We start from the raw sequence: 25,350 nt of genomic DNA, 5'->3' as shown, positions 1-25,350 counted from the left end.
CTCCATCAAAATTGCTTTCCTGGTTTCAGTCACGTCTGCCTGGATGATTTTTGAATTGGAAAGTTTTCCCTCAAATTCCGATACTGCAACACTAAGTCCCTCATTTGTCAACTCCCTCAAGGAAAGATTCTGCCTAATCCTTTTGAATGTATTCATGTAACTGCAGTGATGACAAGTTGCAGTGGGGAGATCTAGATCAGATATTAGAACGAGCTATTTCAGTAAGAGGGTGGTGAAGCCATGGAACGGGTTTCTTAAGAGGTTGGTGGAATCTCCATCCCTAGAGCTTTTTAAGGCCATTCAGAAACAGATGGGTGAGGTGCATTCTTCACATCAAATGGCAAGACTTCATTACAAATGAAGAGCTTTGGAATGGAGCAGGACAAGAACCAATTGACACTGAAAGCAAGAGAAGAAAGTGGGAATGGGTAGGCCACACTCTCAGAAAACCGTCATCTAACATAGTCCGTCAAGTTGTCACATGGAGCCCACAAGGAAAACGCAAAAGAGGAAGACCTTGGACAACATGGAGGAGGTCTTCTATGACTGAAGGACAACAACTGGGGTACTTCTGGAGCCAGCGAGAAGTTTTGTCCCAAGACAGAGTAAAGTGGAGGAGACTTGTAGATGACTTATGCTCCATGCAGAATGCAAGGGTTAAGTAGTAGTAGACAAAGCCCTAGTTGGAATGATTTAGTTGGGATTGGTCCTGCGTTGAACAGGGGGTTGGACTAGATGACCTGAGGTCTCCAACCCTAATCTTTTTGTGATTCTTGGTGGAACAGGTCAGATAACATGCCTTTAAGTAACAGTTATATTCAGCTCTACCATGGCTCTCCTGTAATTAGCATTCTAGTGCTTGGAGAAGGTAATTTCATTGAGGAAGAATAGCTTTCTGAAGCCGAATCCTTGTAAGACAGAAATTGTGCTCGGAAGAACGCATTTTTAAGAGTTTGTGGCCATTGTGTACCCCCCTTTGTTTGAAGGTACATAGCCATAATTGCTCTTTCTCCTGTTGTCTAAGAGATCTCTTGTGTTTCTCAGTAACACTAAACTCTCATGTAGCCACATCTGTGAGTAATACTTGTTGTATCATGGTGGACGATGACAAGGCCACAGTTATTTACGGCTTTATCTCTCTGTTGGATTACAGCAGTGCAGTGTTCTTGGGAATGATTTAGTACTTCTGTTAGAGGACACCTTAGCTCATCTTCTCCATAACATAGATTACCACAAGAACAAAACACTTATCCTTCGCTCTCTCCACTTGTTTCCCACAGAATTTCAAATCAAGTGCAAGTCTCCATCCTTTCCTTTGTGGTGTTCCATGGCTGAGCTCAGGATTTCTTAAAGACCACCTAAAGATCTGTGGTTAAGATTGTGCTTGACAAGCATACTCTTAGGACATAATGGAACACTTTACATTAAGGGTGAATCACCCATGTTTTGGCATGGTGCGCTTTCGTGACAGCTAGTTTGAACTTCCCCAGGTACTAAGGACCATCCCAAACCTCACCACCTCCAAATGCAGAGTGTATTTCTTTGACTGCGCTGAAACATACATGCATAGTAACACACATTTAAAAGGAAAAAAAAAACCTACGAAAACAAGACATTCTGATGCACACGCTTCCTTTACCAAAAGAGAAGGTTGAGAGAATAAACACATAGCACATATTTAGTCAGGCTGCTACTGATGCATTCTCAGGCTCTAGGGTGATGTCTGTGATATAAGAGCTGAACAGAACAGACATATGGATAAAAAGGACTTGGGAAAAGTTTAACTGATTACTATTAGCCAGGGTGAAAAATATTTCTGGCAGGTATGAGTTTATTTTCATGCATCTTTTGTTTCTGGGATTTGCTACTGTAAAAACCATGGTAAATGCTGGTTCTGGGTATAAAAAGAGGAATTTTCCTTCTTGCTATTTGGCGCTACTGAGTTACAGGCAACGTTCATGGGCTTCAGTGAGGGAAAAGTGGTGGGTTTGTTATTTCAGTGCTGTAGAAAACCTTCACAGAAAACTTCCTCTGAGTTCTTTATGTTAAAACTCTGAAAGAATCCTATTTGGTAGTTTCCAAGAAGTGGAGTATAGATGAATCTAACGATGGCATCGTGTCCTTAAGTTATGTTGGAAGTGGGGTTGGTGGACCTGAATGTTGAAGAAGAGAAACTTCTTGACTTTTCACCTCTCATTTTTTGAAGGCGATAGCAATAAAACATCATGTCATAATTTTGAGCGCCTATGTATGTGTACAAATAAGGTGTCTTGTAAAGAGTCCCCCACATTTTGCCGACAGTTGAGTGGAAAATGATCTAGTTTCCTTGTTTGGTGATACTGTGAATGGCATAACAACCTTCTAAGGAATGTAGAATTACTAGATTGAATCCGGCCAGACGTGCACCTTGTCCAGTGTCCTTTTTCTGGCAGAGTCTTCAGAGGAAGTCTCAGACTCACAGGAGGCAGAAATAGGATGATCCAGCTCACTGTAGACATCTCATCTGAATCCTAAGTAGAAATTGGCTTAAACCCTGAAATGTGAACATTTATTTATATCCCTTCCCTCTCCCCTGCCTTTTTTTTTTAAACCATTAACTGCTGTAATTGTGGATGTTTATCTGTATTAGAGTCCTTTTTGAATCTTGCATCTTGGAATAAGCTTTCCAGGATGGGTAGAAAGTCTTGTGCTAGCAGCTAAAAATAGCTGTGTAGAGACTGAGACACTGGTGGGGCTATGGCTAATCTAAGCCCATCCTATCCCTAGACCTGAGCTCATTTGGGTAGAATGAACCAATGCCCTTGTTGCGACATCCACACAGCTATTTTGAGCAGTAAATATTAATCTGCTAGCAGAATCCTGTTTACTCAGGCTGGGAGGCTGGCTCTGAGCTGTGCTCTAAAACACATCCAATGACTTGGAGTGTTAGTATGCTGTGTTTTAATTATGCCTTATGCGAAAAAAGTATTTTCTTTCTCACTTTTGAGTTTGTCACTTTTCAATTTAATTTAATACTCTGCCCCGGGGTTCTTGTTTTATGAGATTGGGAGTTTATTCTCTCTCTCTGTCTCTATTCCCCCCATCCCCCGAGTATAATTTTCTCTATTTGTTTCTTGAGGTAAACAGTTCCACTCTTTCTCTTCATATTAAGATCTCTTTGAGCCCAGTCTAATTCTGCAAATCTTTTTTGATTGGGTACAAATGTTGTGCACAATATTCTCCATTAGGTGTGGACCATTGACTTACAATGGTATTATTTTTTAATTAGTCATCTTTATGTATCCTAATATCTTGTTTGCTTTTGGCTACGGTTACACAGAAGAGAGTTAGTCACTGAGATGACCACAATGGATGGCATCCAAGTTCTTTGCCAGAGCTGACACTGTTAAATTAGAATCTTGTAGGGGTATGAGGAGAGTTTAATCTTTTTCCTGTAACAGGCAATACTCATAAACATTGAATTTTGCCATTCCCCCAGCTTACTTACAACCCTCTAGTTCCTCATAATTCTCTCTGGATTTAGTGAATCTAATTGTTGTCTGCAAATTGTGCTGTCACCACACACATCTTTTCCAAACTGTTAATAAATAAGAGTAAATACCAGACCAAGTGCAGAACCTTGAGGCATCGGCCCTTTTACTGTGATGAAAATTGACAATTTGCTCTCATGAAAAAAGCTGTAAAAATTGTCAGTCAGCCTCCTTTATTTTCTCTTCTATTGACAAGATCAAACAGTTCTAATAGAGACACTTGCCCTTTGCAGAATCTCACCTGGTTAGACCTTATCATGCCATGATTTTCCAGATTTTTTAAATTATGAGTTCCAGCCAGTTTGCCAAGTCAACATATGGTTTATGGTCATTCTCATCTCCCTGAGGGGGGAGCCAGGAGGGCACAGCTGGACTGGAAGCAGGCTGGCTTTCTCATCAGTTTCACAGTTGCCGCCCAGAGCCCTGAAATTGACAAGATAGCCAACAGTTCATGTGAGTAACACTGTCCACTACATGTTAGTAAGTACACTGATGTAAGCCCAGTGCCTCTCATAGAGTTGGGGTTATGTCAGTGTAGTAGGGCGCTTAAACACTACAGCCTTGTCAAGTGATGTACACTGACATAATTATGTTGATGTAAGCTATCATGTGGACCTGTGTTGTGTAGGGGGAGTCCCAGATGATGAACTAATGTATCTCAAAGTTTACTTAGTCTCTATAGTGTGTATATATCCTATAGTGTAAACACAGCCTACATCAAGCAAAAGGTTGGTTTTTTTTTGTCTGTGTAGGAGCATCACTGCCCCCAAATAATGTTACACTGACAGAGGCAGTCAATATAGCTGCCTCTGAACTAGGGAGATTGGTTGCTACAGCTGTGCTGGCTGGGTGAGGTTTTTTCCACTGCCCTGAGAGAAGAGTTAGGTAGACATAACTACTTCACTGTTGGCCAGCTGGATTCCCTGTAATTTTTTCCATCTGTGAGTGGAATAAATTTTGTTATGCGAGCCAAGGCTCTGCACCATTAGCAGAAACATAGTGCTGGCTGTGGGTGCCCTGCTAATTATCTAGGTGGCACTTGAATCTCTCCTGGACAGCTGACCAAGTGGACAGCTTACAGGGAACATTGCTAATCAGGCCTTAAAATGCTGAGAGACTTCCTCAGATGTGAAGGTTTACCCCAGAGCAGCATTCCTCTCTGACAATTAGTATCGGGATTTGCTATGGGCTTGGAAATCAGACACTGAACACATGCCATCTGACCATATCAAAATTGTCATTGTGACTGCATATGGATGCTGCATTTGGTAGATGACCAGATAAGGCTTAATAAGTCAATGCCAGCATCTTTAATTTCATCTGGAAAAAAGATAGTAGTTAATACAGATCACAGAAAATTACTGTAATATACTCATGGTGAGATGATTCAACGAGAGAACCAATTACTTTTGTACCAGTTTCATTTTCTGGGTGGATTTAAGATGCAGCTTTATGTGAAGCACATTGCTATACTCTGCTCTTGAGCTTAGAGAGGAACAAGCAACAGTAGTAAAGTATACATTTGAGAAAAGCAGTTGCAAGCATCCAGCCATATACAGGCACTCCCTGATTTACGAACATCTTCACTTACAAGCAAATATTCATCTGCAGCCTCAGGGAGAAGACAAGATGCACAGGTGGTGGGGAGCAGTGCAAGTGCTGGCCTGGGGTCTCCAAAGGAGCAGGGGTCAGTCATGCAGCCAGCAGCTGCAAAGAAGCAGCACTTTGAAAGTGAAATCGCTGCTTCTCACCAGCTGCGTGACTGCCCCTTACTCTTGAGGAGTCCTCCTGCCCAGGCTTGCCACCTCCTGCGAAGGGATATTTGGAGGATGGGTCTGGCTGCAGGAGACAGTGCAGAACTTGCAGAGGCATGGGGTGGTTGCTGTAGGATGCCTATAAGTCCCTTTCAGAATCTCCATCTACCACCACCACTTCCTCCTCCTCTAATTAAACTACCCTCTCCTCAATCACCAGCATTGAAGGTTAAATAAAAAACTATTTCTACAGCTTTTCACTGCAAGAATACTTTATTTTAGCTACATTATGGATTAAATGGGCTTTTGTGGGCTGGGCTGGAAACCTAATTGCTATTTATAACATTTATATAATATTTATATGGGAAAATGTGTTCCGAGTTCCAAACAGCTGACTTACAAATGAACTTTTGGAACACGTCCTTTTTGTAATTTGGAGACTTGCTGTATAAATAAGGGAAAACCCAGTTTTGGTTATTGCAATTTCTTGATCATCAGAACTATCCAGGAGTCTGTTTCATTGCAAGTGCAAACGGATGAATACATACCTTCCTTTGTAATGTTTGCATGTGTCTTGGTTGCTTTTTGAACAAATTTGTCTTGTCTTAATTTACCTTCAGCCAGCTGTGGTCTTAACCAAACACTAAGGGCTCATTTATACAGCTTCAGTAGCTTTGTGAAGATGCCACCTATACCAACAGACGAGCTTCTCCCAGGGCTTAAGTCATTAACTGATTTTTGACTGGAGGTTGTTCTAAATTCCTGTCTTAAGTCTGTATAACTGCATTACCCAGGCATGTTGAAAATTCACACATTTGAGACTGATCATTGTTGGAACACAGGATGCTGAGTAAGATGGACCGCTGGTCTGACCCAGTATGGCCATTTTTATGTCCTTACCATTGCCAAAATTCACGTAGAAAAGACAGCTTTTGTTATGAATGTCAGGTACCCAGCAGCAAATACATTTTCATCAATTTTTTTCCTTTCCTTTTCTTTTTTCCTGCAAAGATGAGAAATTTTCATCCTTGGAGGGAGTTGGGTCAGCTATGGAGTATAGACAGTTTGGATTCAGGCTGCAGGATGGGGGAAGCCATTCTCTAAATTCGCATGGCGGGGCTTGGAGCCAGGGGCTGGAGGAGCTGCAGTACTTGAGAGCTGCAGGAGGTGGAAGGAGCCAGGCCAGCCTTCAGTTCCTCTCCTGGTAACTGGGGAAGGGAAATGGAAGTGATGAGGGCAAGAGTGGGGCAGGAGAGATGAAGGGTAGAAGGAGGGCAGAGGACAGGAGTGAGTAAAGGACTGGGAAGGTCAGTGCATCATCATACAGTATAACCGTTCAGATGTAACTGACTTTCAGCATTAATGGACCCTCCTTCCCCCCATTAGTCCATTAAATCATGGGTATACTGTATCTCATCTTGTTTTTCTTTTGTGTTATCTAGTTTTATTGCTTTCAAGACAGTACATCAATCTTTTCTGCTCGTATTCTACTACATACCAACAGTATCTGCTTCCTGTGAAGCTACAGTAAACTTTTTCATCTCTGGCAGCCCTAGGACCAGGAGGTTGCTGGTTATTCAAATATTCTGGATAATAGAGAGGGAGATTGATGTACTGTCTTGAAAGCAACAAAATTCAAGAGTCTTGGATGGAAGCTGCTTCTCATCAAGACACTGCACTTGCTGCATATCTGCTGATTCCTCCAATTTGGGACACATTTTATGCTGGAACTATTTTTTAAGCAACCTGCTCCAATTCCCAGTATATCACAAATTTACAGAGGATCAATGCACCAGAAACTAGGGGCCTTGCTGCATAATTTATAGCTGATGTGCCAGAGCACACGCTTCATTCCAAATTAACTTTGTTTAGTGTCATTGCAAGATAGTTTGCTTTGTAATTATAAAATAAATTAACCATGGAAAAAATCTGACCAGTGCCAATATAAAGCTCGTTAAAGATTTGCAGGTTGTGATTGCAAATCTAGTCTTGGGACTATGGTTAATAAAAGTCTGCATAGTTAAGTGCATAGTTAACTATTTGAAAAGATAGCACAAGGAAGACAAAAAGGCTGAATGTTATAAAGTGTGCAGTATGTGGGGATTATGGTGCATGGCTTCTTGAAGCCAATCACGACTTAAAGATGAGTGGCTTATTATCATCAGACAGTCATGGGGATCCTACTTTAAAAGACATTTTAAATAATGTAATAGTACTAACTGCACAACAATATTTAATTAGAGTAACACATTTAACTAGGAAAAAACCCTAATCTTAAACTAATTATAAGCCAGATGTGATGTGTAAATTTAATAAATGTTGTAATTTAACACAGACCAGTAAACCATTGGATTTGTTTAAAAAATATTAATGAATTTTTAGTTCATGGTTGTGAGTTTGCAGTCGCTCTGGCGTGATTCTTCACATTATTGAAGAATATAAAATTAAGATTCTTACTGTTTTTTTGTGTCCTAATATATTTTTTCTCTTTTTTTAATAGGCTCGGAATGTTAACACGGGTGAGCTAGCTGCAATTAAAGTAATAAAATTAGAACCAGGTAAGTGTCCTCTTGTGTTGAAGCTTTCTGCTTTACAGACTTTAAATGTTTTTCATGTTTTAGTTGTGTTCATTTTGTTAGTATTTCTTTAAACAATGGCCATGAAGGAGGACAGGGATAATTTCTTGTATCCAAATTTCCTGAAATGCATCCCTTAATGCGTTTTCAGGGATGTAAGTGTGAACACAAAGAAATAAAAAAAGGGGGGGTATTTTTAACCTTTTATTGTGCTGTTTCACATTGCTGACTCTTGCTGTTGCTTCTGTCTTGTGTCTGTCTTTGCATATTATGCTGTAAAGGGTACTTAATATCCTGGGTTAGATATAACTGATAAATATGAGAATAGCTTTCTCAGTATTCCCACCATACAGGTTAACATCAGGAAGACATGCGTGGCAGAGTAGAATTAAGGCACCTCTTAATGAAAATCAAGTGTCCATGAACACTTGACATAAGCTTGTTATAATGAGCAGCAGATTAGACAAAGTCTATACTATGAGCATGGCTGCCATGCATTTAAAGGTTATGATTTGCAGTTTGGCTAGGAACATATGTGCTAGGTTTAATCTGAAATGCTAATATTAGTAGCAAAGACATAGTGGCATGGGATTCAGTATAGGCTCTGCAAACCTACCTAGTTCCCTTAGGAATGTACTTGTATTACTAGTCTGTGTTGCTGTATTTTTATGGCTGTTTTTAATATGCTAGCTGGATTGAAGCTCTCTGGGCTGCAGATCACACCTTCAGTTTCTGCACAGATAAAACCTAAGAAACTTTACTAGATACAAGCAAATAATGGGCTTGAAACATTTAAAAGGAAACTTTTTAAAGCTCCAGTTTAAAGTAGGTTGTACATTCTGAAAACCAAGTAGTGAAGAGTTAAGATTTATGCCAATTCAATACTAGCTACTTCTAAGAGCTGGGAATAGCCCATGGAAATTATCTAGATAGTACACATCTCATAGAGCTGGAAGGGACCTTGGTAGGTCAAGTCTAGTTCCCCACCTTCTTGGCAGGACCATGCACCCACCCCTGACAGTTTTTTTTTTTTAAATCTATTTGCTCCAGACCCCTAAATGGATTGAAGTCACAACCCTGGGTTTAGTAGGGCAGTGCTCAAACCACTGAGCTAGCTCTTGTGCCCTACATGTGGTCTATTACAGTCACTGTGTTAGGTATATTAAATGGTGGAGGTATTAGCTGGAGCATGTTGGCAGAAGTATGATTGACCATGTAAGGAGATCTGGGTCAGAGGTAGTATCCCCAATGTGTGTGATCAGAGGAAGGAGGTGCATGTTGATCTTGGGGGATTTTCTACTCAGCATTTGAGCTCTGCTCAGTAGGAGGAGCAGAAACCTTCTTGCCATGCAGCTGATCAGCAGTGAAGTAGATACGAGACCAGTTGATGTGTTTAATGTTAGTAAGTGAAAGTGGAGTGTGAAGTAGAATTGGTTGGGTAAGAGAGAAAGTCTGTAAATTTTTTCAAGTGTTGGAGCTTGTTTTGGTAGCAGACTCAGTTTTTGAGGGTGGAGAGCTTCTGTTCAGTACAACTCACCTAAACCAAGTTTTGACTGACCAAACAGAAGGTGTATGACTGTAACAGGGGTCATGTGTCCTCTTCCCTGAATGATGTGTGCTATCTGCAAAGTAGTCATGTGAATGTGTGCTTTGGGAGCATTACATCATCTCTCAAAGAAGCCAGAGTTCAGGTTGCTTGCATGTACCTTAGTTCTGTAGTTCCTGACTTTTCAGAGGGTTGAGTTTTACTCAACTGGACATTCCAAAAGGGCATGAGATATCTCTGGGCAACCTTAACTCTGAATCACTTAAGTTTCCTAGTATTTTTTTAACCAGAGAAATATTTTTTGTCTTAGTCATTTGGATAGCTTTAGTTCTCACATAGGTTTTTAGTTGATATAATACAGGTAGAGTCACTAATTTTTAATTAAAGGAAGCATTAGCTTTTGTATGGTATATTTTGCATCAGTATATTTAACGGAACTTTGCATTATTATTTTCATGTTACAGATAGGAAATTGAGGTACAGGTAGACAAAGTGACTTTCCCAAGATCATTCAGCAGCCCAGTGACAAAGCCAGGAATAGTCCCAAGCCAGTGGTTTCCCCACTAGGCCAGAGGTTCTGAATCAGAAGTATGTGAACCATTGAGGGCAAGCAGAGGTCTTTCAGGTGGTGATAGAATTCTGGGACTGGAAGGGACCTCAGGAGGTCATCGAGCCCAGCCTCCTGCTTCCAGCCAGATCAACCCTCACTAAGTCATCCCCACCAGGACTTTGTCAAGCTGGGACTTAACAACCTCTAGGGATGGAGATTCCACCACCTCTCTAGGCAACACATTCCAGTGCTTCCCCACCCTCCTGGTGAAGTAGTTTTTCCTAATATCCAACCTACTTCTCTCCTTCTGTAACTTCAGACCATTGCTTCTTGTTCTGCTGTCTCTCACCACTGAGAGCAGTTTTTCTCCATCCTCTTTAGAGCTCCCCTTCAAGAAGTCAAAGGCTGCTGTTAAATCACCTCTCAGTCTTCTCTTCTGCAAACTAAACAAGCCATCATAGGTCACGTGCTCCATCCCTTTGATCATTTTCGTTGCCCTCCTATATATCAACTTATCTAGATAGTTTCCTAGTTTTACAATAACCTACATTAATAAGCACCAGTGTTAAGTTGTATCAGTTAACCCAATTAAACTGAGGACATCCCTCCCCCCACCATGGATGGGGGCTACTCCAGCTGGGCTGTAGTGCCCCGCCCCTGAGACTGCTGTGGACTGAGGCTGCTTGGCCAGGCTGGAATGCCCATGGCCACAGTGGGCCCCATAAGGCTGCTCCAGCCCCTGCCAGGTAACTGTTAACATCCCTAACAAGGTCATGTAGTTGCTGTATGGTTTCTCAGTGCTCCTCCTCCTCTGTATTCCCACTGTTGTGGTGGGATGGGGCAATAGTTATGCTTGAACTGTGTTGTTGCAACCAGGGCTGGTCAGCGATCTCAAACAAGGTCTGTCCCCAGATCTTGCCAGTTTTTTTTATCTCTGCCCTTTTTTATCTCCCTTCCCACCATTCACTGTAACAAGTAGCATCCTAGGCAAGATTTCCCTTCCCATCTCATTAAGCCGGGGTGGGCAAACTGTGGCCTGTCTGCCACATCTGGCCTGGCAGACCTTTTAATTCACTGTGGAGCAGGACTGGGGACTTGCCCTGCTCTGCCCACTCGGTGCTCCCCAGCCATGCACTCACAATTCCACCATCTTCCAGCAAGCATGGAGCCTACTGCAGAGGGGCAATATTGCCATGATATTTTTGGGATTGGAACCCTGCCCCTAGTTGGCAGCCCCCAGGTACCTAGCAGTGGACCCAATCCCCTCCTGGTCTCCTATAGCACCACCCTTGGGAGCTATACCCAGCTGCTGCCCTCAAGCCAAAAAGTGTGTCATTGTTAGCACTGTGGAAGCCCTTGCTGTGCAGGAAGTTACTCTGTCTGCCTCTTGCCTTTGGCTGCTCTGCGGTGTCTCAAGCAGCAGCTTACTGGATGTTGTGCATTTCCTTGGTTACATACTTTGAAATGCACTAAACTGAATCCTTTATCCTCACTGTCCAGCCCCAACTGGGTTTCCTGTTCCTGCTTCAGTCAAACTTGTCAGCTCCCCTTTTCATCCTCCTGACATTAAAGTATCCTAACTGTTCATAGAATGAATTTCATATGTTTGAATTTGCTTTACTTTCTGCCTCCCTTAGTTCACATGGGGGCAAGAAGGTTATCTCTCATCCCGTAAAAGGATAGGGTGCTCAGATCTCAGCTCATGCAGAAGGACATGGAGAGTGGCTCAGACACACCAGGTAGGGCAGGGTCCTGCAGATTCCAGGACATACATTGGACAGGGAGGATGGCTCAAAACCTTGTAGGGGATAGGTTCTCCCAGATCCCATGTGGAAGGGAGAATTCAGGGCTGATTAGCCTCCAGGACCTGAACATGGAATTCTTCTGCCTCCCCTCACATTGTCCAACCTCTTCCTTTCCCTACCACCTATTCCAGTTTATCCTCCCCCTCCGATTCTCCAGCTGTTGCTGCAGATACAACTGTCCCTTTCCCTATTCTCATCCCCTCTTCCACCCCATCTTCCTCTCCTCATAGTAAATATTCACATTCATAACTGATTTTTCTTTACGGACCACTTAAAAGGACGAGAACCCAGAGATCCCAGATAATGTTGGAGGGTGTAAGGGGGAGAGGCTCAGAACCATGTAAATGGGCAGAGATCCCCAGATCATGGTACACACCCACGAGCACGAAGGGCATTCCCCCCACCCCCAAAATCACAGCCTATATGGTGGAAGAAGGTCTGCGTGTCAGCGCACACACAAAGGCTCAGCCTCTCACATGCTGATATACACAATGGAAGGGAGACCTGGGGGTTGACAGTGCCCCTTCCCCTATTTTCCCTCAGTTCTCCTGACATTTACCTTCATATTCCCCCTCCCATATCCCTTCTCCCTTTGCTGTAGCCTCAAACCCTCACCCTATTCATCCCCACTGCTTTACTCACAACAGCTTTTCCTGTTCCAGCCAACCTGCCACATGTTTGATTTTTTTCAGTTACTTAGATTATTTTGTGTAAGGGGAATTTAATCAAAACACAATGTACTTTCAAACCATGTTTCTGCACCTGCTGATTCTTTAACTGACATAGGATGTGAATGAGTGAAGTTGCTTATCCCATTGAGCCATCCAGGTGCAATAACTCGTACAGGACTACAAACCTGTTGGCTCTTTTCTGCTGTGGTGCTCCATGCAATCCGTTTAGTTTGTGTGCAGACTCTTTGGATATTGTTCTGAATCTTGCTCCCCCAAAGGGAGCTAACTCAGTTGCTAACTCATTAGCAACTGAGACCTCTTTATCAGTATAAGTGTCATGGTTTCAGCTTCCAGAAAAAAAAACATTTAGGAAAAAGTCAAATTTGAGAGCTTCCCACCCTCTGTTTGAAAGCTGTATCTCAGAAATCAGTTGGTTAAATTACACCATATTATTCAAGGAGCAAGAGTGCTAGTTTTCTGAGAATAAAAGACCCCAAAATTCTCCAAGTAAAAAATATTTTTTTTAATATGACTAAGAAATAATGCCGAATGTTAGTTTCCCTAGCCATAGTACATATAGGTATCAGTTGAACACAGTTTTATTGATATATTTACAGTTTTTAAGCAAGTTCGAGGCCTGCCAATACTATCAATCATTAAATATAGAACCGGTCTCCAGCCATCAAGCTCTGAAAGTAGTGCCATCATCTGCAGCAGTGGAGAGATAAGGGTGGCATGGCGTGATATTGCCACCCTTACGTTTGTGCTCTCTGGTGGTGGTATTGACTTCCAGTTGAGGCACCTGGCCAGCAGCTGCTACTTTCAACTCTGCTTTCAGAACTGGGTGGCTGCTGGCCAAACTGCAAGCTCAGAAGGCAGCAATGCCCCTAGCAGCTTCTCTCCCAGAATACACAGTGATCCCTAGGCAATGGGGAGGATGCCCGCTAGGTTAAGAATCTCTGGAATAAGTGACACTGGCAATTTCAGTAAAATTTAATTAATGGTTAATATATTTTTATTTTCTCATAAACTGAAAACAAAACGTTCTTCTTCGAGTGGTCCCTGTGGGTGTTCCACATTCGGTGTTGGGCTGACCCTGGCGCCGCAGATCGGAGATTTCCAAGCTGTATCTTGTCAGGTTGTCCATGTGCTCCAGTCCTTCGTGTGCTTTCGGTCACGTGCGCGATCTGTTCCACGCCAGTTCCTCTCAACCGCTGATGGCTGCAGACGGAATTCGCTTCAGCTCCAGTGCCTAAGACAGATAAATACGTTATTAATATAATCATTAGTTTTTTTCTCGTTCTCTTATAAACCGTTAAAGTTCTTCTGTATATAGTTTAAAAAAAAAAGGGGGTGGGGGGAGAAGAGAAGGAAGCGGCAGCCACCTCTGGTGGCCCGCTATCTCCAGAGACTGAACGATATCTGTCTAGTTGCTATTAGTAGCTGTTAAGTACTTCGTTAAAGTTACAAGTCATTAAGTACTTCTGAAGAATGTCTCCGCCAGGGTTTAAAATACGCGAATAGTGCAGCAAAGCTATGCCTGTCTCTGATGGCCATAGCAAGTGCATTTGCTCTTTGGGAGAGGCCCATGTCCCTCAGATATGTCCTCACTGCTCCAAACTGATGGCCAGAGCGAGGAAGGACAGGGAAATGAGGCTAAAAATGATTTTGTTTGACAAAGCTCTTCAGCCTGAGCCGCCGGAGACTCCTCAAGGGGAAGGGCCCTCAGGGCCACATAGGAGGAAGGCAACCTCTTTGACCTCCTCAATGCACAAGAGAAAGAAGATATCCCCTACTCGATCCTTGCCAGTGGTATCTGTGAGCAGGATGAGTGAGGCACAGGGCCGCGAAGCGCTTGCTGTTCAAGGCAGTGCGAAGACCGCAGAACATAAGACAGTGCTTGGGACTCCAACTGGCAAAGAGTTGGCACCAAGGATCCTGCCGGGACCAAAGCAGCCGGCACCAGAGGCTGTGGCACCGAGACTCGCAGCACCAAGAGCACCAGAACGGGAGGCCCCAGCATGGGGCCCAATGGTGCTGGAGGTTGCTACGCTTGCGGAACTGCACGCAGAGGTACTGGGCACAGCACTGATGGCACCGACACCCGCACTGAGATCCCAGGCACCGGAGGCAGTGGCACCAACCAAACAGCCGCATGGGCCAGGCAAGGCAAGATCTAAGACCTGGCACGGAAGTCCATCACCAGACTTTCTCACGATGCCACTTTCGCCCAGCTCTCCCCTTGAGATGTGCATCCTGGAATGGCCGGCAACACCACCAGCCTTCCTGAGACCTCCATCTCCATTTCTACAACCACCTTCCCCCTGGCTTAGGCATCCTTCTCAAGTTGTCTTAACGGAACCGCATGAATGCTTCTGTAGAGCATCCCCGCCTGTCTCTAGATCATCAAGGAGATCGCACTTCTCTCAGCGCTATGCATACAGACACCAGTCATGGTCTAGATCTCCATCACCAGGTCCCTGCCCCTGCTGCTACAGTCACTCGTATTGTAGTGAACATCATCGACACCAGGGCTCAAGGTCAGGGGACAGATCCCCATTCCAACCTTCGTTGCGTAGCTACTTCTCCCCCCTCCCTTCAAAAAGAGCACATCTCTCCACAGGGTACAGGTCCAGAGTTGTTAGACCTTCCCCTGGAATCCTTAAGGGAGCGGACACAGGGTGCCTGAGGAACAGGGGAAGGCATATCACAGTGATGCCTCCTCGTCCTCCCCGGACAAAGCGGTTGTTCCAGAGGATATATCTCCCCCAGATGATCTCAAGCAATTCCGCGAGCTCTTTAGAAGGGTTGCACACACTCAGGACATACAGATCACGGAAGTGCAGGAGAAACAGCATAAGCTCTTTAAGAACCTGAGGACTCCCCCCCCACTCCCCCGGCATCATCTAAAATAGCCATCCCACTAGATGAACCCATTATGGAAGCTGCTACAAATATATGGCAGACCCCAGCCTCCATTCCACCTACTAACAAACGAGCAGACAAAAAGTATATTTTCCCATCCAGGGTAATGGAGGTTTTGTTCAACCACCCCCAACCAAACACTCTGGTGTTGGAGTCTTCTCAGCAGAGATCGAAGACACCACAGTACAAATCTACAGGGTCTGACAAGGGTGCAAACAAATGGACTTATTTGGGAGGAAGGTATATTCCTCCTCCATTCTACTGCTGCACATGGCCAACTATGCCACCCCACTTTCAAACCATAATTTTGACAATTATACCAGACTTACCTCTCTCATGGACCTCCTCCCAGACGATAAGAAACCGGTCTTGAAGGCGATAGTCCAGGAAGGCTACACAGCCTCGCGTACAGGTGTCCAGATTGCCCTAGATGTGGTGAACACAGTGGCATGCTCCACAGCCAGAGCAGTAGTGATGCGTAGAGAATTGTAGCTCCAAACATCTGGCATCCCCAAGGACCTGGAAATAAAAATCGTAGACCTTCCATTTGACAGGGAAAGGCTGTTCGCTGAGTCCACGGACTCAGTCCTTCACTCTAACAAGGACTTGAGGACCACGCTCAGAACGCTGGGAATGTACACCCCTCCCTACAGGAGGAGGAGATTCTACCTACAACAAAGACATTACACCTACCAACCCCAGCACTCACAGTACCAGTGAGGTTGTGATCAAGGGCTCCACCAACAGCAGCAGCAAAGGCCGCCTAGGCGACGTCCCCAGCAAGGTCATACATAGGTGGCACAAACTCAAAGGCAGCAAGTTTGATGGCTACATTGAGGACTGCGACACCACGAGCATCGCTCAATGCCATTCACAGCATATGTTCCACCACCGACTCTCACCATTTTACCGTCAATGGGAAAGCATCACTGCGGACAAGTGGGTATTAGAACTCATCACCAAGGGATAGACCATCCCTTTTCAATCCATGCCCCCACCAAAGCCCCCTACCCAGTCCCTCTCCAGGCACCCCTCTCACGAGATGATGTTAAAGCAGGAGGTAGACCACCTCATATCTTTAGGGGCAGTGGAGAGAGTCCCAGACAAGTTCCAAGGGAAAGGGTTTTACTACCGATACTTTCTCACAGAGAAGAAGACAAGAGGCTGGAGGCTAGTCCTGGACCTACAGGCTCTCAATCACTATCTCCGCAAACAACGTTTCAGGATGACCACAATCGTTTCCACAGTCACAGCACTGGATGATGGGGATTGGTTCGCAGCCCTCGACCTACAAGATGCGTACTTCCACATAATGATCCATCTGGCACACAGGCATTTTCTCTGCTCCACAGTGAGCACTGGACACACTCAGTACAGAGTCCTCCCCTTTGGACTCTCTTCAGCGCCCAGGGTCTTTACCAAGACACTTTCAGTAGTGTCAGCTTACCTGCATCGACAGGATGTATTCATTTTTCCGTATCTGGACGACTGCCTACTGAAGGGTATCTCACGGGCAGATGTTCTATGCATGATAGACGTTACCACAAAGACCTTCCATTCACTGGGCCTAGTCATCAACTTCCAAAAATCAACGACAGACCCCACGCAAAACACAGAATTCGTAGGGGCACGTGTAGACTCTGTTACGTCGCAGGTATATCTGCCCGATGCATGGTTTCGTGCCATCCGATCCTTGGTACAAGTGCTGACGTACAGCCCCACAGTACCAGTCCTAACTTGCTTGCAGCTACTGGGACACATGGCTGCCACCACATTCATGGTGCAGAATGCCAGACTACATATTTGGGGCCTTCAGCACTGGTTGGCAACGGTGTACAGGCCAACGATACATGCCTCTCACAAAAAAGATATCAACCAATGGAGGTGTGAAAGTCTCTGGCATGTGGGCAGACCCCGAGAACTTGCTATCGGTGTGCCCTTCCACCAGCCAACCGCAAATCGCAGTTTTTCTCATGACAGATGCCTCCCACATAGTATGCGGGGGGTGCACATGGACAACAAAGCAATGCAGGGGCGATGGTCCCCCACAGAGTGGGCGATGCACATAAACGTACTGGAGCTCAGGACTGTGTTCAGTGCATGCAGGCACTTTCACAAATACCTGCGAAACAAGGTAGTCGGAGTCAATACTGGCAGCACTTCCACAATGTTCTATATCAATCGCCAGGGCAGAGCCAGATCTCACGCATTGTGCGCAGAGGCGGTCCAACTATGGAATTGGTGCATTGCAAGCAACATAACTTTTAAACGCCTCATACTTACCTGGTGTCCACAATGTGAGGGCAGATCAGCTGAGCAGGCATTTTACGCTCACGCATGAGTGGTAGATCCGCTCCGATCTACTCCACAGCATATTCAACAGATGGGGGTTTCCTCAGATTGACTTGTTTGCCACCTACACCACCAGGAAATGCCCTCGATACTACTCCAGAGCCGGCATTGGACAAGACTCACTGGGGGATGCCTTCCTGCTCTCTTGGAAGGGCCCCTTGCTGTATGCATTCCTTCCCACAGTACTCATCCACAAGGTCCTGGACAAAGTGAGGAGGGAGAAGGCACGCCTCATACTTATAGCCCCAACGTGGGATCAACAGCACTGGTTTCCTCTGCTGCTATGCATGTCATGCTGCCCACCACTTCCCCCTCCTGATTGTACTGGACCTCCTCACGCAGAATCAAGGGACCATGACACACCCTCATCCTCGAATGCTCCGCCTCAAAGCATGGCTAATCCATGGCTCAGTGCCTTAGAGAGAACATGCTCACAAGGAGTAAAAGAGGTCATGCAATGCAGTCGACGGGCCTCTACCAGGAGGGCCTATGCATACAAGTGGAAGCGTTTTACATCCTGGTGCCTGTCCAAACAATTAACTCCCTTAGAGGTCTCCATTCCCACAATCTTGGAGTACTTACTGGACCTGAAACAGGGCAGACTCACTATATCATCATTAAAGGTCCACCTTGCAGCCATATTGGCATTCTGACATATGGCGGATGGGTCAACTGTATTTGCCCATCCCATTACTGCATGATTTCTAAAGGGCCTCACAAACCTATACCCTTTGCGGAAACAGTTATCGCCTTCATGGAGCTTAGACCTGGTCCTTGACAAACTGCCTAGACCACCCTCGGCCACTGTTTCCCTCCAAATACTTACCATAAAAACAACCTTTCTCCTTGCAATTACGTCAGCCCACAGGGTGAGTGAGCTAGCAGCAATAATGGCAATGCTGCCCTATACAACTTTCTCAAAGGAAGCAGTGGTCCTGCGATTACACCCGGTGTTCCTGCCAAAGATCTCCTTGGAGTTCCACATTAATGAGCCAATAGTTCTACCATCCTTCTATCTGAGATCGCATGCCTCGAGTAAGGAAGTACGGCTGCATTCACTCTACATGAGGAGTGTGCTAGACTTTTACATAGACAGAACTAAACCCTTTCGGAAGATGGATAGGCTCCTGATGTCTCTTGCACCCAGATCAAAAGGGGAAGGCCTATCGTTACGAAGAATTTCAAATAACATTGTACCCTGCATAAAAATGTGCTATGAGCTCTGTAAGACCCCTCTGCTAGTTCTGCCCAGGGCTCACTCCACTAGAGCAATGGCGACCTCGACAGCCTTTTCTAAAGGAGTCGCATTAAAGGACATCTGCAGAGTGGCAACATGGTCGTCCTACGACACCTTTGCTAGACACTGTGCGATTCACTGGGTGTTGGATGAGGATACGCATCTATCGACAGCAGTCCTTTCAAGGGCAAGCTGCACATAAATCCAGTACCCACCTCCATTTTTCTGGGGCCACTGCAGGGTAGTCAACTAATGTAGAGCACCCACGGGGACCACTCGAAGAAGAAAAAGAAGTTACTCACGTGTGTAGTAACAATGGTTCTTCGAGATGTGTCCCTGTGGGTGCTCCACTACCCACCCATTCCTCCCTGCTTCGGAGTTCTGCTTTGTGTTTTTTCAGGAGCACCTGGGGTGGTTGGTCGAGGAACTGGCGTGGACCGGATCGTGCACATGACCAAAAGCGTGCAAAGGACTGGTGCGCATCGGCACATGCGCTACCCGGCGAGATACAGCTTGGAAATCTCCGATCTGCGGCGCCGGGGTGAGCCTGATACCTACTGTGGAGCACCCACGGGGACACATCTTGAAGAACCATTGTTACTACACAAATGAGTAACTTCTTTTTTTTTCTGTAAAAATGCAAAATCTGTGTTTATCCATGGCAAAAAGATTTTCCAGATTCGTCCTCATGAGGCAAGCCAGATTTCAATGTAGTCTGAGTAACCATGCGGATTTAAAAGCACATAGTAGAATTGAACTGCTAAATAGAAGGCTAAAGTAGACCTTGTGGGCTACTATAATAGATGTATTAATTGTTTGATTAGATTCTAAGAAGGACATATCTGATTATAGATTTATTAAGCATGACGAATGCTGTGAGTTGGGATAGAAGGTGCAAGTTTAGTTTATTTTTTTAGCTGTTGTACTATTTTATAGGAGAAAATCTTAATATTTTTCGCTGATTATATTTTTAATTGGATATGTGATATGTATGTGTATTAACACACACATCTCATCCTAAATACACATTGAACGTAGGTAATCTGGCACATTCTTGTCCAGGGAGATCCCTAATCTGGCATAATGGAGCAGGTAATTAAAGAAATCATCTGCAAGCATTTGGAAGGTGGTAAGGTGCTAGGGAACAGCCAGCATGGCTTTGTTAAAAACAGATCATGTCAAACCAATCTAATAGCTTTGTTTGATAGAATAACGAGCCTTGTGGATAAGGGAGAAGTGGTGGATGTGGTATACCTAGACTTCAGTAAAGCATTTGACACGGTCTCACATAATGTACTTATCAATAAACTATGCAAATACATTTTAGATGGGGCTACTATAAGGTGGGTGAACAGCTGGCTGGATAACCGTACCCAGAGAGTAGTTATTAATGGTTTTCAATCCTGCTGGAAAAGTATAACTAGTGGGGTTCCACAGGGGTCTGTTTTAGGACCGGTTCTGTTCAATATCTTCATTAACGATTTAGATATTGACATAGAAAGTACACTTATTATGTTGGCAGATGATACCAAGCTGGGAAGGGTTGCAACTTCTTTGGAGGATAGGGTCATAATTCAAAAGGATCTGGATAAACTGGAGAAATGGGCTGAGGTAAACAGGATGAAGTTTAATAAGGACAAATGCAAAATGCTCCACTTAGGAAGAAACAATCAGAGTCACACATACAGAATGGGAAAGGACTGCCTGGGAATGAGTACAGCAGAAAGGGATCTGGGGGTTATAGTGGACCACAAGCTAAATATGAGTCAACAGTGTGATGCTGTTGTGAAAAAGGCAAACATGATTCTAGGATGCATTAACAGGTGTGTCGTGAACAAGACACGAGAAGTCATTCTCCCGCTCTACTCTGCGCTGGTTAGGCCTCAGCTGGAGTGTTGTGTCCAGTTCTGGGCACCGCAGTTCAGGAAGGATGTGGAGAAATTGGAGAGGGTCCAGAGGACAGCAACAAGAATGATCAAAGGTCTAGAGAACAGGACCTATGAAGAAAGGCTGAAAGAATTGGGCTTGTTTAGTTTGGGAAAGAGAAGGTTGAGGGGGGACATGATAGCAGTTTTCAGGTATTTAAAAGGGTGTCATAAGGCAGAGGGAGGGAACTTGTTCTTCCTTGCCTCTGAGGACAGAACAAGAGGCAATGGACTGAAATTGCAGCAGGGGAGGTTCAGGTTGGACGTTAGGAAAAAGTTCCTAACTGTCAGGGTGATCAAACACTGGAACGAATTGCCAAGGGAGGTGGTAGAATCTCCATCACTGGAGATATTTAAGAAGAGGTTGGATAGATGGCTTTCAGGGATGGTGTAGAAAATGCTTGGTCCTGCCATGAGGGCAGGGGGCTGGACTTGATGGCCTCTCGAGGTCCCTTCCAGTCCTACTCTTCTATGATTCTATGATAAGAGCAGAGGAATGGCCATTCCTGGGTCAGACCAAAGGTCCATCCAGCCCAGCATCCTGTCTGCCAACAGCGGCCAGAGCCAGATGCCCCAGAGGGGTTGGACCGAAGACCATGATCAAGCAACTTGCTTCCTGCCATCCATCTCCAGCCTCTGACAAACAGAGGCTAGGGACAGCATTTCTACCCCCTGACTAATAGCTATTTATGGACCTAACCACCATGAATTTACATAGCTCTTCTTTGAACTCTCTTATAGTCTTAGCCTTTGCAGATTCCTCTGGAAGGGAGTTCCATAGGGTGCCTGTCAGTTGTGTGAGAGAGAACTTTTTTATTAGTTTTAAGCCTGCTACCCATTAATTTCATTTGGTGTCCTCTATTTCTTATATTATGAGAACAAGTAAATAATTTTTTCTTTATTTACCCTCTGCACACCGCTCATGACTTTATATACCTCTATCATATCCCCCGTCAGTCTCCTCTTTTCTAAATTGAGAAGTCCCAGTCTCTTTAACCTCTCCTCATATGGGACCCGTTCAAAACCTTTAATCCTTTTAGCTGCCCTTTTCTGAACCTTTTCTAATGCCAAAATATCTTTTTTAAGGTGAGGAGACCACGTCTCTTCGCAGTATTCAAGATGTGGAAGTACCATAGTTTTATAAAGGGGCAGTAAAATATTCTTTTTATTTTCTATCTCTTTTTTAAATAATTCTAACATCTTGTTTGCTTTTTTGACTGCTGCTGCATGGGTGTCTTCAGAGAAATATCCTCGATAACCCCAAGATCTCTTTCCTGATTAGTTGTAGCTAAATTAGCCCCCATCATATAGAATGTATACTTGAGGTTATTTTTTCCAAATTGCATTGCTTTACGCTTATCCACATTAAATTTCATTAACCATTTTGTTGCCCAGTCACTCAGTTTGGTGAGACCTTTTTGAAGTTCTTCAGTCTGCTTTTGTCTTGGCTATTTTGAACAGTTCAGTAGCATCTGCAAAATTTACCACCTCACTACTTACCCCTTTCTCTAGATCATTTATGAATAAGTTGAATAGGATTGGTCCTCGGACTTACTCTTGGGGAACACCGCTCGTTACCCTTCTCCATTGAGCAAATTTACCATTTATTCATACCCTTTGTTTCCTGTCTTTTAACCAGTTCTCAATCCATGAAAGCATCTTCCCTCTTATCCCATGACAACCAAATTTACACAAGAGTCTTTAGTGAAGGATTTTGTCAAAGGCTTTCTGGAAATCTAAGTATACAATATCTACTGGATCCCCCTTGTCTGCATATTTGTTAACTCCTTTAAAGAATTCTAATAGATTAGTAACACATGATTTCCCTTTACAGAAACCATGTTGACTTTTGCCCAACAAATTATGTTCTTCCATGTGTCTGACAATTTTATTCTTTACTATTGTTTCAACTAATTTGCCCGGTACTAAGGTTAGAAGTACCAATCTGTAACTGCCAGGGTTGCAGCTAGAGCCCTTTTTAAAATATTGGCGTTATGTTAGCTGTCTTACAGTCTTCGGGTACAGAAGCTGATTGATTTAAAGGATAAGGTAGAAATCACAGTTAATTCTGCAGTTTTTCATTTGAGTTCTTTCAGAACTCTTGGGTGAATGCCATCCGGTCCCGGTGATTGGTTACTGTTAAGTTTTTCTATTTATTCCAAAACCTCTTCTAATGACACTTCAATCCAGGACAGTTCCTTGGATTTATCACCCACAAAGGATGGTATGGGTTTGGGAATCTCCCTAACATCCTCAGCCATGAAGACTGAAGCAAAGAAATCATTGTCTCTCCACAATGGCTTTATCATCCTTGATTTGCTCCTTATGTATCCTGATCATTCAGGGGTCCCACTGTTTGTTTAGCAGGCTTCTTGGTTCTAATAGGCTTAGAAAAACATTTTGCTATTACTTTTTTATTTTTTGGCTAGCTGTTCATCAAAATGTTTTTTCTTATTAAATTTTTACACTTAATTTGGCAGTGTTTATGCTCCTTTTATTTATCTCACTAGGATTGGACTTCCACTTCTTAAAAGATGCCTTTTTATCTCTCATTGCTTCTTTTACGTTGTTAAGCCACAGTGGCCCTTTTTTAGGTCTCTAACTGTGTTTTAGTTTGGGGTATATATTTAAGTTGGTCCTCTATTATGGTGTCCTTGAAAAATTTCCATGCAGCTTGCAGGAAATTTTACTCTAGTCACTGTACCTTTTTAATTTCTGTTTAGCTAACCTCCTCATTTTTATGTAATTCCCCTTTTTGAAATGAGAAGTCAGAGTGTTGGACTGCTGAGGTGTTCTTGCCACCACAGGAATGCTAAATGTTGTTATATTATGATCAGTATTCCCAAGTGGTCCTGTAATAGTTACCTCCTGGACCAGATCCTGTACTAAATCAAGAATTGCTTCTCCCCTGGTGGGTTCCTCTGCTAGCTGCTCCAAGAAGCAGTCATTTAAGGTACCAAGAAATTTTATCTCTGCATCTCGTCCTGAGGTGACATGCACCCAGTCAATATGGGATAATTGAAATCCCCTATTATTATTGAGTTTTTTATTTTGACAGCCTCTCAAATCTCCCATAACATTTCAATGTCACTATCACTGTCCTGGTCAGGTGGTTGATAATATATCCCTACTGCTATATTCTTATTAGAGAATGGAATTACTATCCATAGTGATTCTGTGGAACATTTTCATTCATTTAAGATTATTTCATTTGATTCTGTTTATCTTTCACATACAGTGCCGCTCTACTACGCACGTGACCTATTCTGTCCTTCTGATGTGTTTTATATCTCGATATGATTGTGTCCCACTGATTATACTCTTTCCACTAGGTTTCTGAGATGCCGAGTGTGTCAATCTCCTCCTTTAACATGAGGTACTCTAGTTCACCCATCTAATTAGACTTCTAGCATTTGTGTAGAAGCACTTTAAAAAATTGCCACTGTTTGTCAGCCCTTCCCTGATGTATTAGATTCTTTTATTATGTGAGTGTTTCCTGTCTGATCTGGTGTATATTATATCATCTCCCCATCTCTCTTTCTGACTAAAACCTCGAGAATCCCTATCAGTGGACTCTCCTCTAAGAGAAGTCTCTGTCTCATCCGTGTGCTCCTCTGCACCAATGAGCTCTCCCCCATCTTAGTTTAAAACCTGCACTACAATCTTTTTAATGTTTAGTGCCAGCGGTTCCCCAGTTCCTAATAAAGCTAAACCCCTCCTCCCCACAGCTTCGTCTCATCCACACTTCGAGACTGACGTTCTGCTTGCTGACCTGGCCATGCGTGTGGAACGGAGCATTTTTGAGAATGCCACCTTAGAGATCCTGGATTTCAGTCTCTTTCCTAGCAGCCTAAATTTGGCCTCCAGGACATTTCTTCTGCCCCTTCCTATGTCATTGGTACCTATGTGTACCACAACCGTGCTCTTGGTTAGCTGATCAACCACTTATCATGGGTGTGGCCAAGCTACCTATGGTCCTATGAAGTTTGCTTACAGCCACCAGCCCTTGCTCTCAGTGTTCTCTGATGTTATTTAGCTGTAATTTACTCCTAAATGTCTTCTTGCAGCCAGTGAGCAGTGAAAATATACGTAACGCTGCCCGACAATATTGACCTCCTGTGGTCCAGCAAATTCTGTCATTTGGCCCTGGTCAGGTCCTGAGGGTGCCAAACTAGAGAGGTTCAACTGGTAGTACAAATCAGTTTAATAGTGGTATAGCTTTAAGCAAGAACTGTCCTGAGAATAGTTGCAGTTTCATCATTCCATGAACTTCTGTACAGTAATATAAAGAGGCACCCATCACCAAAGAATATGGTCTTACAATTTATATTGGGTTAACCTTCCAAGTAGTTAGGAACAGAAACACCATGCTCCCCCAGGAGCTATGGAGTACAGAGAATCTTCGGCAGTTAATTACATGACCAGATTTCTCAGCTTTCAGTAAGTGGAAAAGATGTTTTTGCAACTCTCTTTAAATAT

The 25,350-nt window shown here is 43.9% G+C and overlaps 1 protein-coding gene across 4 annotated transcripts in view; it reads left to right on the top strand.

Annotated features, from left to right (window-relative positions):
* The window catches only part of MAP4K3 (mitogen-activated protein kinase kinase kinase kinase 3), a 163,476-nt gene that overhangs the window by 5,209 nt on the left and 132,917 nt on the right, over positions 1-25,350 (top strand). For all 4 annotated transcript variants that reach the window (XM_074989289.1, XM_074989288.1, XM_074989291.1 and 1 more), the window contains exon 2: positions 7,785-7,842. In XM_074989289.1, the coding sequence (XP_074845390.1) occupies positions 7,785-7,842 (58 nt within the window). The remainder of the gene's footprint in view (positions 1-7,784; positions 7,843-25,350) is intronic.

Source organism: Carettochelys insculpta, chromosome 3 (genome assembly GCF_033958435.1).
Source record: "Carettochelys insculpta isolate YL-2023 chromosome 3, ASM3395843v1, whole genome shotgun sequence".
NCBI classification, from domain to species: Eukaryota; Metazoa; Chordata; order Testudines; family Carettochelyidae; genus Carettochelys; species Carettochelys insculpta.
This window is presented reverse-complemented; position numbering and strand designations above follow the sequence as displayed.